Genomic DNA, 21,093 nt, shown 5'->3' with positions numbered 1-21,093 from the left:
CAATTCAGAGAAAAAAATAGTAATAACTACTACTGTTGTGCTAGTGTTATCCTGGAGGGCTTTTGTGATTCTCTCCCATTTTTCATCATAACTTGAGTAAATGACCACTGGCCATAAAAAGCATCCAGATTACTTTCATTAAAAATAATGATCTATGGCATGGACCAGATTGACATAATTTTGTTCACAGAAAACAATAAAATGCCCAGTGCACTCTGCCTGACAGTATTGTTATGCTATGATAAAGCTATACTTGGAAGTGCATCCACTGGAAGTGTTGCACTGATTACAGTTCCTATTGCCTGCTGGATTTTAGAAAGTTAATGATTTAGTTATCCAACCACACCTCAGTTCTTAGAAGTTTTGTGTTTAATTGAGGAAGTGAGGATGAATTAAGATGCTTACTAGCCCTCTACAAAGGGGCCAAGCAAATAACACTATATCGATTTTTGGGGTATATAATCATGATTCCCACTCTGCGTCCCATTCCTCCTCTTCTTCCCCCTGTCCCCAAAATGTATTAAGATGGGAAAGCAAGCAAGGTTCATAATTCTGAAACTTTGACAGTCAAACTCTAGAAAATCTCTCCTGGTAGACTGTGAACCAAGATTTTTCAGAGACCTTCCATTCACCACATTTGGGCATTTTTCAGAGCCAAAACAAATTTCAAACCACGACAAAAACATGCAAAAATCTACAAACTTCAAAAGGATATTAGTATGAGAATTAGGGTTGGTATGTGTATCTTTTCTTTCAGTGGGCAAAACAACACACATTCTCCTAACTGAAGTCATGGGATATATTGACAAGCTCTGCAACAGATTTCTGCATGGCAGAGACATCAGGCATGGTAATTCCAATACAAACAGTATAAACCAATGAATCTATAGGTTACAGAACACAGGCTTTTATTATAAGAGAAGATGTTAACTGAACATAGTACTACCAGAATGTATGGTCTCTTCTGTGATTCTGAAATACAGTTAGGTTCATATGTTAAAAATTGTGAAACTAAATGTGTATATACCTCATGTCCTTCAAAATCATTACTGACATACGCAGTAGTTACTAGGTTGTGATTTAAAAGATATCTACAGGGCACTGAAATGGAAATCAACAAATTCTGTCCAAGTGCTTTTTCGAAATTATTTGTTTTCATCATGTTCCTTGTCAAATACATAATGCATTTTTGTTCTCAGCAAAACCAAGCATTTTGTACATTCTCAGTTTCTCTTTTTTTTTTTTCCTTTCATCAGTAAATATTTAAACACATTCAACCTAAAAATCTCAAGCTGGTAATCTGCTGCTTGTGTCTTGACCCCTGAGGTGTAACTATCAATGTGGCAGTGCAGGATAGCTGGAGAGACATTAAAGAGATTGTGGTTACAATCCTACCTGCCCACAGGCCAGTCCCATGCCTCGCTCCCCCATACCATGAGGACATGATAAATTTAACTCCAGCGCATCAGCACCAGCAACCTATGAAACATGAAAAAGGAAAAAAATTGCAAAATTAATTTCAAGTAACGTACTCTTTCCTGTAGCACTTACTGTTCATTTTATATAGATTTCTTTAGACATTTGATTTATTTTTATTTTTTTATAAGAGAAAAAGCTATGGTTATGATATCCTAAAAAACAAGCATGTTGATCATTAGAGATAAAAACTTCAAAAACCGATGTGGTTTCCAAAAATTATTAAGGAATTAGAGTAAAAAACCAAGTAAAAAGATAGGAAAAGAATAAAGAGTTGGTTCTGGAAAATGCTAAACAATGAAATGTAATTACAGGGCCTAAGAGCAGCACTGAGAGAGAGGTCTGGCAGTCAGTATCACACAGGTGTTGCTGTGCTCTGAAGAACTGTAACTCAGTAGTAAATTTTTCCTTTTTGCTTTAATGGATTTAGTCTCCAAATTTTCTGCAGGTGCCTGTACTGTGCCATAACTTTTGTCATTAAATAAATTTGTTTCTGAAGAACAAGAGAGTAATTAAAAAAAAGTCTATACAAACATATTATTCATGCTAATTCTGTTCATCGCCCTCAATTAGTTACAATTACAAGGGGAAGGAGCCGAGCTGTCCGAGGGCAGCACACAGAGGCTCGCTCTCTTCCTTTCTGCTGAACCGCTCCAGCCTGACATGAACATCTCTCCTGTTGCCTTCCAGCGGCTCTAACTAGGGTTTTGTTTTGCATTTGCATTTTGTTTTTGCTTATTGAACTGGAGTAACTTTGCCTGCTGTGTGGCCATGGTTCAGCAACTCCCAAAGTGCGTGAGCAGGGGAGAAGCCATCCATCACTCCCAGGACCCCTTCCCACTCTGGCCGGCTCCAGGAGCCCGGCCATGCCGCGCTGCAGCCGGTGCTGTCGGCCGCCCTGACAAGCTGACCTTTTGGATGAATAGGTCGTCCTCCTGCTGAGACACTGTGGTACCTTCTGGAGCTTCTGCTCTGATGAAAGCCACATCTATTACCTCCTAGGTAGGATCCTACGCATGCCATTAAACATCCCTGCTCTTCAGCTGCGCATTCCCAGGCACCCCAAACTACTGCTGCTCTCCACAGGGCAGACACCAACAACTACTTCCCAGAAGAATGTTGTATCACATAGGTTTACACATCATTGACTGCATTTAAAGAACCACTTTTTTTCTATAGGAGTAACATAAATACAAGCACAGATTGGAAATATGTGTCTTAAAGTTGGACAGCAGTACCACCGGATTAAAAAATCAGGAGCAAATAGCACAAAAAAGCCATCCATCTCAGTCAGTTTAAAAGTGGCACTGCTTCTGTCAAGCACAGATTCCAAAATATGATTTCATGTTCTATTAGGTAAATACAGGTATAAATTGAACTAGTGCTGAAGATCACCAAGCTAATTATTGATAATGTTTAATTTCACTTCTCTAAGTCCACAAAGTGACTTTTTTCCTCATAGGTTTAAAATGCTCAAAGAAAATCAAGAAGTGTCGTCCCACATAACCACAGGAGGGCTTAGAACACTGAATAAAGAAACAATGATGTCCAAACATTCTGCCATATGAAAACACAAATTCAAGGTATCCACACCTCCATCCATACATATATAAAAGCATATTTCAAATTTAAACATTTAAATCTGAGCTAATGCTAGCAATAATGACAAGCTAATTTTTTCTTTGCTTAAATTTGTTAATACTATGCTTTTAATTTCCTTTAGATACTTTATATGGAAAACACACTTTAATTTAAACATAGCAACTTTGCTTTCCATTCAGATATAGACACCTTTCTGAATGAAATTAGTGCAGTCCTGATAAGTATCTCTTATACTACTCCCTATGGACACAGGTACATGTTATTAAATAGTTTTTTCCTCAAATTGAACAGAAATTTCAGGTGCCTAGTCTGTTTGCTTTTCTGTAAGATTGGATTTATATTATAGAAAGCCCGCTGACTGCTATTATATATGCTGACTTTCTCAGCTATCATTTTTGAAAGTCTGTATTAAAACTAGAATAGCATTAAATGAGCCCTTTATACTTTAAATATTCAAGAGTTTTATATTCAAAATTTCTTCTAGTGCTGTCAAACTAGTGCGCCTGTAGGCAAGGTAAGATCAAGTTAGGCTCTCAAAGGCAGAATTAAATTTTATCAGGGCATCTGTCATAATATACAGTTTGCTTAAAATGCAAATAAAAAGTATATAGATTCAAAGACTAAAGGCTTTGCAGCTACTGCTTAAAAATCCAAGGGACCATTTTTATGGAACAGATTTCCTTTAAATTTACATTTCCATCATTTTAATGAAAATATAGAATAAACAAATTATAATGGACATGTTTTAAATTCTCATTTTTCACTTTGAATCTATTTCTTTCAAGAAATTCCTTACTGCAGCTCTTGTTTTTAAGGAGAATTAAAAAAAAAAAAAAAAATACACAGAAATACATTTAGGAAACCATTACCTCAGCCATTTTTGAAAGTTCAGTCCAGTCCTCCCTGTTATAGCTGCACATGATGCTGGCAATCAGAACCTGGAAAGAGCATGTATGCATTATATATCGTTTTACACCATGTTAGCAGATTTTGTAATACTGTACATTACTGTGACTCTAGACATGGACTGCACAGCCTGCATATGGGAACTACCAGCTATCTGCCAGGAGCTATAGAGTGAAACACAGCTGCAGACTTCACTGGGGACAAGAAAGAGTGAACAAACTCATCTATTGTATCCCTGGCCTGTAAAGAAGGTCTATCCATGTGCATTCTCTTTGTCGTGTGACACAGTGAGAACAAAGTCTGTCCTACACTCAGAGCCAACCAGGGAACTGTCAAGACATACTTGTTCCTGAGGTCACAGGAACGAAGTCATTATTCACCATAAGTACAAATGAAAGAAGCATTTGGACTGTTCAGAGGTAGGTGAGACATCAGTGCATGAGTTTACACTCTAATGTGGCAGTGTATGAACACAATATTCCAGCTGACTTCAGGAATCCAGCACACATCAAACCCTGACCTCTGGAGTCTCATACCATGCAACTTTAGGACAATGACAGCCAGCCAGAACTATTTTGTGTCCCAGAGGCAGCAACAACTGCCTCTAGCTGCTGCTCCCTCTAATGTATTTTTTTGAGGTTCATGTTTTTAGGTAAAATAAGTTCTACTAGGACTCTTCGGGGTGTGGGGGGGCAGCTAGACACACAGTTGCATACAGTGCTATTTACTGTTAAATGAATGTTAACTACTCCTCTGGTCAATAAGCAGTTCAAGTGACATTGCTAATTTCTATTTAAGACTAAAATAAAATCATGTATTTTGCACCCAAAGATCAGACATTGAAATTCTGAAGTTGATACATTTGAGGTAAGATGAGCAGAGAATTCAGCCCAGGAATTCCTGCATGAAGGACTTCTTGGAAGAATGATGTTTGGAAGGAAAAAACAACAGAGAACTATATTGCAGCAGCTAAAAGGTTAAATCAGAAAAGAAATCATAAAACTTAATAGAAGTCTACCTGCTCAGTTTGTGTTCAAAGCAACACTAGCAGAGGAGAACAGAGAAGCATCTGGCCACACTCTTATTTATTTCACCCTCTTACATGAAACTTTAACATGAAAGTTTGATTGACAGGTAACATGACATTTGATTTTAATCTTTCTGTTTTCCAAGCAAGTTTTACTGTCATCATTAATATCTAGGGTGGGCTTAATCTGTCACCCCCTCATTTTAACACTTCCCTTGAACTTTCCCATAATGCTGAGGGTTAATGACTCATTCACTTCAAACAAATACAGAAAAGCATGGTGTAGAAAAATTGTCCAACACACACAACTGCTGAAACTGTAAACTCCCAAATTATCTCCATAAGAAGGAGGAGATATGTAGTATCTTCAAAATGGAAGGAAACACACCTTGAAAAGTAAGGCAGGTATGGAGAAAATTGGACATGTTGAGGTTACATTCTAGCCATTTAAAAGGACAATACCACTTATCATCATTATTTCCACTGTTTTGCTCTGATGAGTCTCTACAATCAACCCACATACCTGCAGACTGCCCACCCACCCACCCTTCCTTCTGGCTGGTGTTTGTAGGATAGGAATCTGGTGAGAAGGGAAGTGTTTGATGAAGCGCCTGCCTTGCCTGCAGGTGCCCATTTGTGCTCACCTCTGGCACAAAGATAAGACCAAACTTTTCATTAAGCACACACAATCATCACTGCCCATGCTTTTATTCCACTCTGACAGGGATAAAGTGTCTCTCTCCTACACCATAATTTTTTAAATTGGGAAAAACCTTATATAGCTATATAGGTAAAATGTTAATGAAACAAAATCTGCTCTGTGTCCCGTTTGAATATTCAAGATAAATCGAGTGCTCTGGAAATAAACAGAAATCTCTTTTAAAGAACTTTAATTTTTAAAAGCAAAAATTGTGAAAAATCTGTTGAAGAAATTATATATGAGAAAAATTTAAAGTAACTGGAATTTATCTAGAAACCACATCTTGTCAAATTCATGCTTTTTAAAACTAAAGCAAAAAACAGCCCAGCAGCTCAGACACTGACAACATGATAAGGATTTTCACAGTTGCAGTCACAATCCAAAGCACATCAGAAATCTGCAAAATTGAGCTTTAAAACAAACCAAATTTTTCAGTGGGAAAAGTTGTAAGACAACAAGGGTGGCTGACTATATTCATAAGTAGTTGAGTTAGGTTACATCAAGTGCTACTAATGAAATTTGGAAATTCTGCTGGGAGTGTACAAAAGAGGAGGAACATGATCTGTGATGTTTCAAAGAGCTGTTAATTAAGACAACATGCTTATTTAATATTGATTAGTTTTAGGATTCATATTTTAAATTAAGCCAATACTTTTTGACAGAAGCAGTAGTTTACAATAACAAAAATAACTGAAAACAAATATTATGTTTCTGCCATGACTGTTCACAGGAAAGCCATGATCTCAGAGGGAATAATGAAAATTTAGAAGTAGTAGGGATTTTATTATTTTTTTTTTCCTCAGTGTTCTCTTATAACCTGAAAATAAACTTATTTCCTAGGTGGAAAAATATCCCACAGCACTCTGTGTTAACAAAACTGACCTTCCCCAAAACAACTTCACAGTCTTTTCATTTGGAATCAGTGCCCATGACAAAAAAATAATCACTGTCACGTGTGAACATTTAGGGGAACTATCTGTGATGCCTGAGGTTTGGATCTACTCCTAAAATCACACATGGAAATTTATAAAGAAAATACAGACTATTATCTCCTACTACCTAAAAGAGAATAGCAAGAACAAAGTAAGAATTACAAGTGATAAAATGCAGAGGTTTTACTGGAAAGTAATAAACAAGAATTGTATCACATTTCAGCTTCTTAGTCTCTTCTCACTCATTTTTCCAGTGCCTACAATGCCATGTACCACATTGCCACCCCTGCAACTTTAATAGCCCCAAACAGCTGGTATCTCATGAAAGTCCAGCACATGGCCCAGTCCAGGAGCATCTGCAGAGGGCACATCCTTTCTTTTGATTCCTGAAATTTTCAGTGGCAACCTGACATGAGCTTAATTACAGTGGTTTGAGCCACAAGTGTGAAGCTGCACCACGCTTCCCAGCTTACAAAAGTAGACTCCTGACAGATCCTACAATGAAGCTGCTGCTAAAGTGTAGTAAGTGGTAAATGAAGGTTGACTAAATTGCAGCTTTGTCATAGCTGGAGTGTGGGCTGCCTGCAAACCGTGCATGATTGAAGCACAGTGGGGACCACTGGCCCATTTCTTATCACAGATCAAAATCATAGCTGGTATTTGCTGTTCCCTCTTCTCCTCCATCCAAACTGCTGTTTTCCTTGTTGTGGGAGATGCTGCTGCCCTGCCCTGCCCCGCCCCGGGGAGCACAGCAGCCCTGCGGACTCTGTGCGGACTCTGTCCCTCCCTGACGATCACTGTGACAGACGTCACCAGACAAGGGCCTTTCGCTCCGACACCACACAAGGTGAGGGACAATTTCTCCAAATGCCTACAAAGGGACAAATGCATGTTTGCAACACCACACACTGTTCTGTGTTCAGAATTTTCCTGATCATTCATGGAACAAAAAGGTCCACAGTAAAACTTGTTTTTTGTTGGAGGAAAGGGAGATGGAAGAGGGAGGATATGTAATGTACCAGTTAGGACACCATTATAAGATGAATATACTGTAGCTAAAGCAGTAAAAAGCTACATTTCACACAATTCTGTGACTAATGCATTAGTAGTTGTTCTACTTAAAAGAACACTGACAAGGTACTTCTCATAATCCTTAAAATATTTTTCTCCCTGTTTATAATAATCCCCTGGAAGCTTCAAGTAGAATCTATTTCCCTTGTGAATGATTTTTTTTCTCTTCCATTATCTCTGTGTGGATGTCTCATGAATGCAATAGCATTAAAAGAAATAAAAAGGATGAGGTTTGCCACTGCATATGTTTCCAAGTGATCTTTCTTTCCTAGCACATGGAATTCACCGCAAGAGGTTGCAAAACAAAAGGAAGGAGAAAAAAAACCCCAAAACTGGGCCTAGTTTGGGTCACATCTATTTAAAGCCAGAGAGCAGTAAAACCCTATGTTGACAACTACCATTTGTCCGGCACTGCTCTGCAGGGAGTAAGGGAGTTTCAGTGCACTCAAATGGTCTGAAAAAAAAGTCTCAGGGGGCTGGATTTAAATGTGAACACTGTCAATTCCTGCAAATTTAAGAAAAATTCTCAACATATAGAATGAAATCACAATCCTCTACCTTCATGCCCATGATAACAAAATTTATTTTGGTCATCTCACACAGGCCAGAGCCTGTATCCTAACTTACTCTTCCAGGCCTGTGCATAATCTCCCTGCACTTCAGGAAATCCAGCCACCATATAGTTTCTGCTTTCTCTTCCCTGCCTCTCCCCTCCCATTGCTGCACCAGACTTGAGGGCAGTTCTGCATCATGTCCATAGATGCTCTATTTAGATTCTGCTGCTGGCCACAACATGCACCCCTCTTTGATTTCTCAAACACTGACAAAAATCCACAGTATTTTATTTTTTATGTGCTTAGTCCTTGCAAAAATAGAAAGAGATTCTTAGCATCATCTTTAAAAGACTGTGCTCCCCTGAAAGCTGCAAAATCAAGAGGAGCTTTCAAGAAGGCTGAAGGACTGGGTTTTTTAACAGCTACTTGTTTGGGAAGCAGAGATAAGGAACAGGATAATTGGTGTGTAAAGAGAGGGTGCAGAGATTGAAGACTTTATTAAGAACCAGATTTCAATACCCAAAACATTATTGTTGACCAAGCTAAATTTCAAAAGGTATTTGTGTTTGGCTCAGATGGAAAGACCTCAACCTTCCTTTCAAGTCATGTTTCTTCTTCTAAAACAACAGAGTACAGCCTTACCACATGACCTGCTTAGTCTGAACAAACTGAAACATTTTAAATCAAAATTCCTCACGGAGCATTTTCTAAGAAGGAGCTTGGCAGTGAAGATATAATCTTTCTAGAACAATGGCAAAAATAAGATGTTCAGTTCACCATTCACCAGTGGAAAAGGTACCTACATCTACACAAACATACAAAGAGAGAAGAACTTCTGGGCAGCTGAACCACTGTTCCACGGCATTAAAATCACCCATCTGTCAGAATGTGGGGTACGTGCACTCAGTTGTGACCCACACCACCTCTCACCCACACATCAGAACAGGCTGATGCACTGGGAACCTTTCCTGAAGGTCCTGCACAAGTGCAGCTATGAGAGCACACGGTCCACCAGGTGCTTGGTGAGAAGTTAACAAAGAATGGTTTATAGGGCACTCCTATATCCAATTTCAATGACACAATAAATAACCTTGCAAATATCTACATGGAAAAAACACCTGCTGCAGATGGACTTCTCATAGCTCTTCATGTAAGTCAAACATACGGGCCACAGGCCAGACTGCCCTCACAACAGCTCTTACGATGCAGTCTCAACAGCAAAAAGCAGTGAGGGAATAACAACAGCACCATGGGATTTTTTGGGTTGGTACCGATGTTCTGCCTTCTCGAAACTCACACCAAGAGCCTTCCTCTCTAACTCTGCCTCTTGCACAGCATCAGGTTCAGGACAAGTCACAACTGTGTCACACCATGCCAGCAGAAAAGCTCTTGGAAGCTTTGTGCTATTCACTGCCGCCTGTGGCCGCCTTCTGCTTTCCAAAATGGCCACTGGCTGATGAAATGATCACCCTCAAAACAATAGAGCCAGAATTACCAATGTACAGAACACTTCTAACACCCACTGTACAAGACAAGAGTACAAGCGCAGCAAACATTCTGTACTGCACAAATATGCTCAAATGTGCAGTATTGAAAACAACGGGAGCACAAACATTTGCTGCTGTAAAAACAACCCTCTGGAAACCAGCCTGATTTTGATGCCGTGTACACTCAGCCTGGTTTCTCTTTTTCTGTACATTCTTGTAAATTTTGATTTGTTGCAGAACTGAAATAAAAATAAGCTTCTTATTAAAAACTACCTAGAACATCAAATCCCATGCAATAAGAAAGTTAACAATTGTAAAACCTGTCATGTCTCTGAGAAGCAGAGGAATTATCTTGTTATCAATTTAATAATGGAACACCGAAGTAAATGATGCCATCCACTGACACCAGTAACACTGTCTCTCCTGGGAAATTCATGTTGGTAGGAACTGTCAATCTAGATGGATATGGACATATGAAACATTGTACCTTCAGTCCATAAATCTATTCTTTCTGCGCTGCCTTAATAAAAAGATTCTGCATGATGATAAAGCCAAGCAATGCAGAATGTCTTGACACTGCTGACCTGCAATTCTCCTTCTCTTCTCTCTTCTTTTTTCAGGGAATTTACTCTCCAGTAAATAATTTAACAATCTCTAACCATCCATTGTTTTCCTCCTTCACTTGCACTTAAAAGACATATATTTGAGTAAATGAAAATAAGACAAGTAGGGGATTTTAGTATGGTTGTTATTCAGCTGTAGCAAACCCTTTCTCTGCCTTGTTACTTTATAGTGAGATCTCCGAATGGTTTTTTAAAGTGAAGGGCAAGTTAGATGCAACAGAGCAACACAAAAACAGGCCAAACATTATAAGTACACAACTAAGTCTAGTTGATAAAAGTTTGAAAATACTATGATTTGCTCTGTATCACATAAAAGAAATCAGCGTGAGCAGAAAACGGCAAAGATTCTATTCTCAGGCTAAATGGAGATGCTTATTTTTAAAGGCAATTACTTTCACGACGACTGCTTCTATCAATGACACCCACCTATTTAATGATATTATTTTATGGATTTCTGTGAGTACACTGGGCTACAACTTCAAAATCAGGCCTAGAGCTGTTAGGTTCTAACACCCTCAGACAAACACAACCCAAAAGGTATGAACAAACCTTTTTATTTGCAAAATAAACACAACATTGTGTCTTTGATGGGAGCACAAGGCTAAGCAGGCTGCTCTTTAGAACTTGCTGCACCTGTAGAAAAACAAGGGAAGTACTTGGTTTCGTAAGTGCTCCTCTACCACGTCAGACTCAGCACCACATCAGCACTACCAGGGCAGCAGTTGAGCTACTGTGCCCTTGGCCCTGCTTACACAGAAATGTGCAGGCACAGATCACAGACATGGAAAGTGTGGATAGATCAAAAGCTCACCTTATGAGAGTCCTACTGATTCACAAGGCAACTGAAAAAAAGTGAATGGTCAGGAAAAAAAAAGATCTGGTGCATCTCTCATGACTCAGGGCACTCTAATTAAGAAGTGGTAACTTCTGAAGGGTGAAAAAGGAACCATGGAATAAGAGTTCCCCAAAACATATCTACAATGAAAGGGAATATAGCACCTGTATGGAGTACTTCAGGGAAACTCAAATATTTAGCATGATTAGAAAAAGTATGTCCATTTTATGACAGACTCTTGAAAATTTTAGTACTTCAGGTAAACCCTTCAAATTACATTGAAAATTACCTATGTGGCTAAAGACTTCCCTGGAAATTTGATAGAATCTCTGGGATTTTATTTTTCATAGGAAACCTATCCTAGTTCAACCTTTAGTCTCTTTGGTAATGACTGAAAACAAATGCATGAGTGAATGGAAATAAAGGCTGAATCCAAGAGAAGAGTGAAGACAGATACTAATTTTTGGCAGCACTTCTTTCTAACAATGCCTGAAAGTCCTTGTGGAATTGGCACACCCCTGCTGTATTTCTGTACTTTCCACACTGATTTAATATAAAGAGAAAGCAGAGGAGGCCAAAGCAATATTGGAGAAGCTAACAGAAAAAGAATATATCTAATTCTATGATATTTCAGACACATGCTATGACCTGTAGCAAAAGCTTTACACCAGGGTGCTGACACATTATTGATTCTCAACACCACGTAAGGAAGACAAGGCTAGAAAAAGGCTACACAAATTTGTGAATTTTTTCCTCCACCTTTAGAAATTTTTCTCTTATCAAATTCTCTGCCCAGATACACACAGTCCTTTTTACCACAGTTCCTAGAGCACCTCGCTAATTGTTGCTCTTTATTCTCACAATAGCACAGGCAACTCTCTGCAGGGTGCCCCTCTGAGAGGGGAAGCCAACTGGAGAAAAAGATGTTCAAGGCATGTAGGCTGCTCCCACGGAGGGAACGAGCAGCTGTTGACTGAAAGGAACCCTAAGATCCCTTCCAGACCTTGGCTTCTAGATATATACAGATGTATTTCCCCTATTACTTAGCAGCAAAGCTGCTTAACTTACTAGAAAACAAATTCAGCGGAAAATACAAAGAGACAAAATATGGAATGAATAACTTCATCAGAGTTTCCTAACCCCTGCCCTCTGTCAGCTATCAATTCCCCGGGTCAAATCTGTCTCTTTGCATCTCTGGGAAGTCCATCCTATCTCTTCTCTTGTTCCATCACCCCCAGGGCTTCTTTTAATTCACTTCCTTGGATTTTGAAGGCTCAAGAAAGCTAGCAGTACCAGTGCTAGTCGAGCAGAAAATTGTGACTCAGAGAGCAGAGAGAAAAACCCCTCCCTTTTTACACTTCAGAGCCCTGTGATCTACTTCATCATGTGACATTGCTGGTGCCAGAGGGATGCTTGGATGGAGCAAATGATTTTGTCAGCCAGGTTGCATCCTCCACAACTCACCCACTCTCTCTCTGTGCACCATCATCCTCATAGTGATGCACTAAAAAGCACTGATAATTTACCTGATTTTGCACAACCACTCCAGTTAGGCTGTTCTGGGAGGTGAGGGTATGGTAGTTAAGAAGATGTGTAGCAACAGGCTTTAAGGCTTGTCCTATCTTCAGGAAATTATCTAATGGCTTTAAATGACAGCTGCATGGAGGAGACCTCTCAGTCCCTAAATACTATTTGTATTTAAATACTATAAATAAATAGTATATAAATACTATTTCCCTAGGTATTGGTCTAGGTATGGGACTTCACAAAGAAGAGAGGTTCTTCACAGCCCCAAACCTGCCTGATCAGTGGAGCAGGCTCACCTCATGATTGGAGACAACCTGCAAATACCCACATGGTTAAAAGCATGGGATCTTTTCGCTGGCCAAAGCAAGACCAGTGGGAACCATCCCCACCAAAACCTTTCATTTAGAAAAAAATATTTCATGTGTAAATATTTCTATGGTGAAAATTACAGTAAAATAGTCCATTAGCAAAGAAAGAAACTCTGCTTTCTGGCAGGCACAGAACTTTTCAAGAAGTGAAGATGAAAACCCATGTTTTCTGTTGAACTCGATCTCTTCATATATCTTTCCTATCATCCCCTGGTACTTCCCAGCCAGGCCAAAAATTCAGCGAACAAGAGTGCTACTATGCACTGAACCTCCTGATGGCAGGTCTGCAGTGCTCCCATCTGTGGTATGATCAGAAAAGTCTCATGAGTGGGTAGCTTTTTTTTTCTGTGCAGACATTAGAACTTACTTACGTAGCTAGCTGTTATGTCTGATGACCCAAGTAGTTCTTTGGCTACACTCCAGCAGCAAAGAAGATACAAAATTAAGGGCTGTAAGTCGGCAGTTACCTTCTGACTAATCTTTCCTCCTCAACTGCCAGTTCGACCCACCTCTTCATATTTTAGGGAAGCTCATGTGAAGATGCTGAGAAACTGAAAGAGGCCTTACTATTTTCACTGTATATGTGGAAATTTAATAAAATTGTTACCTAACTTGTTCAGCATATTGCTATGTGATTGGACATTTTAAAATTAAAGTGCATTGAATTTTGTACAGGTTTATAGCCTCGTTCAAATGATCATTTAAATGAAAGCACTGAAAAACCTAGTGTTGGTGAGATTTTTATCAATGACCCAGCTGTATGTATGTTCCCAAAAAGATAAACTGAAAATAAATCACGTGAAGTGTGGATGCCTTTGGCAGAATCAAAGGCAGAAGTCCTTCTAGGAACCAGAGGCGTGCTGAGAGTACACTGAGAGAATGCAAATATAACACACATGCATTTTTAATACCCACCCTTTGCTTTAAGATACACATACTGCACTCCGGTAAGAATTTGGGGTACCTATAAAATCACACAATCTTTAGATACTTTCATCTGAGCTGGATATAACTTAAATGAAGCATTCTGCAAGCATATCCAAATTTTAATACAGTTAGATAGAGAGAGCATAAATGGCTAGGTGGCCAAGAATGGTGTGCCTAAGAAGAAGTTTATCACATTACACTGCAAGAATAATGAAGCAGATTTTTATAAATGCTACCCTGAAATTTAGGAATAGTGCTTCAGTATTTTGTTTTCCAAACATAAGACTTTAATTAGCTATTATGTATAGACAGAAAAAATAACATAAGTACAATTTTATAACAAAAATATTAAACATAAAAAGAAGTAAAAGAAAATTAAACTTGAAATAGATTAGGAACCCTGCACTTAAAAATGAGAGAAAGACGTAAAAATAAACCGGTGAAAAAGCATTCTTCCTGAGATTTGTGAGACTGGGAAGTGTAGTGGCAGGAAATAGGAGAGAAAAGCACTCTGCTGGTTTCTTAGTTTACATTTAACCTACGTGGCTCACAAGAAAGGATGTATTTAAGTCTCCCTTAAACAAGTCTTTAAAATATTTATTTGGGTTTAAGTGTTCAGTAAATAAGTACTTACTGTCACACACTTCCTTCAACACTTAAAAGACCATCTCCACTAGCTCTGCATACAAGGTTTCAACAAACACGTTACTGCTGATTTATAAGTTACCTCTCACGGGCACACCTGCAGCCAGTGGCTGCTCTAGTGCTCTTTGAAACCCCATAAAATAGGAGGTAAGGCTGGTTTGCTACATCTAAAATGGAAGAAATTCATATTAACTTGAATCAGCCTGTACTTGCTGCAAGTTCCCAACAGTGGTAGTTACCCCACTGGCACACTGCAGTTTGCTATACCAAGGTAATTGGCTGGCATGTCCGTGTACACATAACCCTGTATTAGACTAAGACAATATGAAGATAACAAAATTGCTTAAAAAAAATAATTAAATATAAACGAGGGTGAATTGAGATCTAGAATATGGAAATGTGACAGATGTGAGAAGTTTAGTGATGAAGACTATGTAAAAGTTCATGATCATAGTTCTTAAACACAATGTGCATAAGAAGTTTAGAAGCTACCAGCAGTATTGAGGGTATAGATTAAGATCAGTTCAGAGCCCACTAAGAATTCTGCTCATCTACATGTTCCTCTTGGTAGATAAAGAAAAAAAAACATCTTGGAACACTTTATTCCCACATCTCACTCAGAATTTGAGATTTTTCCCTAGCCCCCCTCACCAGAAAGCACAGGAGGCTGGGATATAGTCCAGCTGCTGTCAATCATGCTGAAGAGCTGGCTCTAATTGTGATAGATTCAAGCATGTGCCTCTGCCTTTCTTGTCTGAGCTAGAACAAGTCTGCAGAGAGCCAGCTCTCCTACTACCGGCACAGTTCAGAGCAGCAAACGCCGCACTTGCTTCTGAACAAAAATAAACAGTTTGATGGTATAACTGCATCTACACTGGGTTCTGCCAGGACAGCAGTTAGATGCCATTTTATTTTTAGTATTCCTAGCCTACATAAGTATGCGAGCAAGCCTTTTAAATATAGACCTAGCCTTCATATTTTTCTTCATTAGAGCTCTAGCAGAATGCCTAAAATGTAAACCACATCACAGAATATCCAGAATATGGGCTACAGGAACAGCATATACTTACTACTTTGCTCAGGTATACATTCGCTTTCCTATTATTATTGTAATATACACTACATAAAAGAGAAAAAAGCAGAATTATCTAAATCACATATGCTCAGTGCTTCATAAAAGACTAAAATCGTATCACAGACAGTAAAATTAAGGTCAAAGGTACTGTGCATTTTAGAAGATCAAATTCTATAATTTAGCCAATTGCCTATGACAAACATGAAATGGAAATTAGGAAGATGTATTTAGGGGATATATATTTTGCACGGATAACCAGACTAGCAGAATGCTGTAATTTTTACAAACTTTAGATTTTAATTTTGATGGACTGTTGACTGCTAATAATTTTTAAATTTTGCCATTATTTTATTTTTAAGATTTATCTTGTAACATTGCCACAAGGTCATTTTATCTCCATCTAACGGCATCTATATCTTAATATTAAAACAATAACTACCCAGAAAAGGGCATTTCCCAGGGAGTAATGACTGGCTGGGAGGAGTTGATGGCCTGAGGCACTGCTGAGGGCCATTAACCCTGGCCAGTCATTAATCGCCAGGAAATGCCCTGCACCAAGGTTGTTATTGCTATTTTAAGCACAGATTGAAGGGGGTGAAATGGACATCTGAGCATACGGGGGGTCTAATGCATGATGCCATTTCCTTTGTTGCAGTTTATGGAGGACATTTCTACAATCTACAATCCTGATTCCCATCCAGATCACACAGATCGTTTTGGAGCACTCTATTACGTGCACAGTAACTCACCAAACTGAGAAAAGAGTTAGGATTTTTAAGAGATTGTCTTTTCCCTCTAAATAATAGTCTGCATATTCACACTTCAATAAGATAAAAAGAAATATGCAACTCCTCATGTCACTGTCAGCAGAATTACATTCTAGAAATATCTTTTTAATCACACTGTCTTTATGTTTAGGGCATTTCTTTTGTCAATACTCCTACTTAATGACCGCTCACATATCTCTGCAGAAAAGGAATTTTTAGCAGCAACTGCCAAAGCACATCCTGAAGCAGCTTCTGCTGATGCTAGCCATTAAGGAGTTTGTCTTTTCCAGTAATCAAGCAGATTGGGTCATTTTCTAGGAGATGGTTGGTGAAGTATTTCAGAAACTGCTTTAATTTTCTCCTACTTCTTACCCTAAGGCTAAAGTTTTAAAGATGGTTCATAGACCTCACAGAACTGTGAAAATTGTTCTTTTTTTTCCAGGGATCAATAAATCACTTTTTAAATCAAAAGGATATTCTTAGCATATGTACAAATAGTCTTCTGCATTACTGAACTACTCACTATTTTTCAAACCCTAGCCATGACAGTAAAACAAACAAAATAAATCACGGCTTTATAACATGCATAGGAAAGAACTACAGTTCTCCACTAAACTAGTTTGACAGGTTTCTCAACAAAGCTGTAGTTTCCAAGTGCAAAACATAAAAGACCTCACATTTTTCCTCAAGGTCCTAATTTGTCACCACAAACATGTACATCTGAATCATAAATTGATTGTAAATATCTCACTGAACTTACCATGTTGTCCTATTTTCAGTTGCAAATTGCAGTTTCCAGCAACAGATAATGTGCTTTCTTAAAATAAAATTCCCTCAAATTGATGGCCAGAATATGTATTTCCACTTCTTTGCCAGATTAATAACCGTATTTTTTAAAAACTTAGAATAAAAAATCCCCCAGTGGGAATATTGTGCAGTTGGGATCAAACATTATGACATTTGAGTCACAATGCACAGTCATTTGAACATGCATGATCAGACATTGGGTAAATTTTTAGCAGATTTTCTTGTATTACTGGATTGTCTGAGGTGACCCTCTGGAAACGGAGCAAATCTTAGTGAATTGAAAGCAGCATCTCAATTACAAACCCTTTAGCACATCATTTCAGACTAGTACAAAATAAAATATATATATATCAGCTTCAGTTCAAGTAATGTCGTTACATGCTAATCAGGTTGTCAAAATGTGATACAGGAACAGTGGTCCAAAGGCTGAGACAGGACTGGGAGGCAGAGAGGGCTTCTAATCCTGGGTGCCAACCTAACAGCTCCTCTTTGTGCACTGACAGTGTAAATCCACAGGAATGGTTACGCAGCTCAGTCCCCTTTCTCCCACATGCACCAGCAGCAGCTCCCTAGGGCAAGCTCACAGTAGTATTTCCCTAGAAAACTTGCCCAGCTTTTAAGAAATCTGTGGCACAGGAATTCCCTGAGTCAGAGGTGATGCTTTCAAATAGCTTTTCCAGAAGGTTTTTCTCAACCTGTATGTACCTCTGGGACTGGCAGTGCCCTGTAAGAATGAGCTCCACAGCTGCCGAGCCATGTGGTGAAGAATCTCCTATCACTCATTTCCACCGATCACCCTTCTGGTTCCAATCCAGAAAGATGTGAATCTCACAGTATATTCAAAATGTGAAGGGAAAAAAAAAAAAGAATCAACACGCTGGCATAGTGATGGGTTTTGCTGTGTTTTCTTTCTTTCCTAGAAATTCTGTGTTTGATAAGCTTTATTTCAATGTTATTCAGCATTAAGCTGAGATTTTCATAGTGCTCTCTTACTGTAACCCCAGTACAGTCAGCTTGCTATCACTCACTGTACGTACAAATTTATCACTGGTTTATCCCATGTGCATACTACTTTCATTTTTTTTTCTGGCAGTTCATTGGCCAGTCACTCAGTAATGCAAGATTCTTCACAACCCTTTTATGTCAGCTCTAATCTTTATCTCCCTACATTACACACTATTATCAACAAAGTTTACATTCTTAAAATTCTCTCTCTTTTTCAGATTGTTAATAAACATTTTAAATAGCACAGAACACAGTACAGATCCCTAAAGAATTTTTCTGCAGCTCTCTATCCATGGTGAAAATTGACTATTTATTCCTTAACATTGTTTCCTATGTTTAACTGGTTATTTATTCATGTAGGTTTCTTCCTTTAATCTTATGATAACTTAATTACTTTCAAATTCTTCAGAGAAGGACCCTATCAAACACTTCTGGAAACCCAAACTCACTTTATCATCTGAGTTTCTCTTGATGTTCTCAAAGAACTTTTTTTTTTTTAGGCATAACATACTACAAAGGGGATTCTTTACTCTTTGTTTGTTTTCTTTTTACTAGCTCTATTTTTAGAACAGCTTTTACCAATTTGCATTGGATAAAAAATCTCAAGCCTGTAGTTCCCCAGATCTCTCCCAGAAAGGAGATTTTTACATTGACTCCATGTCACTTCTTTGCTACTTTTCAAGCCTGAAGCAGATCTGCTATAGCCAACATGACTATCAAAACATGCTGGTGATAGATGAGAATTTTCCTGTATTTTCTCATTTTTTTACTAACACCTAAGCCTCAAGGAGTGAAAATTTACACCACCATATTTTTTTAGCTCAGACCCATCTCTATTAATATTCAGGTCATGTGAGACTTAAGCATTTTTTATGTGTTGTGGAAGAGCCTTTCCAGAAAAATTTCCTTCCTTATAAGCAAATGTGATCTCAAAGACACAATACATCAACATTTCTGTTACCAGACTGCTCTGCTCATTGTGAAAATTGGACTTCTTGCCAAATTCCTCCTTAGACTGAACATGGAAAAAATGCATCCTGCTGGCTCACAAAGAGCTGAACCTGGATCAGGAGCAATGAGGACACCCTCAGGATGGGGAAGAGTGGAAGTTTCCCTGGAACATGCAGAGGTACATTGTCAATGTGTCTGCTGTTCTTTCTGGTCAGCTGTTTTCCTTCTCTTTTCTAAGAAGTGTTTTTCTTTATTGTTTTTCATCCTTCCTTTTTCTGGTGGTGAATGACAAAGAGAAAAAGGGAATGTGGTCATATGCTCTGAGATGTCTTCCTTTCTACCCACTGCAGCAGTCACTGGAACAGAGGAGTTACGGCCGTTCTTGTGCTCCACACTCTCTAGGGCCAAGTGATTTAGTTCCTGGACAAGGCAATCAGTGTGAGTGTCTTATTCCAACCTCACCTTCCCTCTTCAGCTAGGATTTCCTCTGATGTTAAGAGAATGGGCCTGCTTCCAGTTTTCTGTAGTGAAAGGGATCTTTTCCATATGGTGAATTTAACAACTGCTGCGTGGGTTTTTTCACCTCCTACCAAGCATCCATGACGGCTGGCTTTGGGAAGTTTAAGCTGCAGCAATAACAACTTCTGGAGCTTTTTAAACGTGATTTGTGGGCCTGAAATTCAGATAAAGCAACCCAGGTAGCTGTTCCGCACTTCTGGGAGTGTGCAGGCTTCTAGGCAGCCCAGCTTGTGGTTCTCTCCCCTTGTGCTCTGCCCTTTTCAGTTCATGTGGAGAAGCATCTGCACTTTCAGCAAGGATCCTCTGATAAGCCTGAGAATGCACAGCACATACCCCCCCCCATTCAGGTGACTCTACACTGCTACCAAGTGAGGTCCCCATGGACATGGCCCTACCTGATTGTTTAGAAATGTTTTAGTCCAAGTTTGTAGATACTGAGCTTGTCAAGAAGCACGCGATTTATCATACAGTAGGTATTTGGAGTAGAAAGTATCATTTCTCTGTGATGGAAAGGTAAAGCTATCTATACTAGCCCTAGGAAGAGCAAAACTATTACTTTTTATAACCCGAAGCAAGTCCATGACTGGTATTGCAAAATGCAAATACTATGTACAACATCCCACAGGCCTCTAAATATCCATTAAAAGCAAAAGCTATAATAATACCTGCAAAATTAAAGAAATTATTCCTAATACCTCTAGTGAGAAATTCAACTTCGACCTTCTCACAGTAAAACTGTGAGGTCTATGATTCCTCTGTATCTTAAAAAGTTTTCTACCTAATGTCCCTTAATTTTAAGTCTCAAAGGAGATCTACAGCAATTTTAGATATTCTGGTCAATTCCTCTCAGTAACCAGATGACAGGGTCTACTATTAGTGCAGACTTAGCAAGGAAAAAGGTTTATATAAACAGATAAATGCTGGTCCCAGTCTATAGACAAAACCCGTTCTTAAAACCCAACCAGGTCCAACATATAAGATTGAAATATAGGACACCACTTCAGGGATCACACTGGCAAACCCATTAAACCTCCCCATGTAAACTATCCAAATAACTGTTGCAAGTCTATTTCTATTCACCTTATAACTTCATATTTTTCAACATTGCATGTTTCTGCACCAAAATTTATTTATAGGAGCAATGCACTCATATATGCCTGTTAAGACTGCATTTTTCTTCCTCTGTAGCCCCTTATCTTAAACCAAGAACACACAAACACCAAATCCAAACAAAAACCAGCAGCCTTATTTCATACTTCTGTGGTAGAAAAAAAATTCATAATATAAAA

The 21,093-nt window shown here is 38.7% G+C and overlaps 1 protein-coding gene across 5 annotated transcripts in view; it reads right to left on the bottom strand.

The window, feature by feature from the left end:
- The window catches only part of DPYD (dihydropyrimidine dehydrogenase), a 359,733-nt gene that overhangs the window by 111,125 nt on the left and 227,515 nt on the right, over nt 1-21,093 (bottom strand). For all 5 annotated transcript variants that reach the window (XM_048312842.1, XM_048312844.1, XM_048312846.1 and 2 more), the window contains 2 exons: nt 3,948-4,016; nt 1,396-1,479 (listed from right to left, as the gene is read on the bottom strand). In XM_048312842.1, the coding sequence (XP_048168799.1) occupies nt 1,396-1,479; nt 3,948-4,016 (153 nt within the window). The remainder of the gene's footprint in view (nt 1-1,395; nt 1,480-3,947; nt 4,017-21,093) is intronic.

Source organism: Corvus hawaiiensis, chromosome 9 (assembly GCF_020740725.1).
Source record: "Corvus hawaiiensis isolate bCorHaw1 chromosome 9, bCorHaw1.pri.cur, whole genome shotgun sequence".
NCBI lineage: Eukaryota > Metazoa > Chordata > Aves > Passeriformes > Corvidae > Corvus > Corvus hawaiiensis.
The sequence above is the reverse complement of the archived record's forward strand: the minus strand, read 5'-3'. Positions and strand labels throughout refer to the sequence as shown.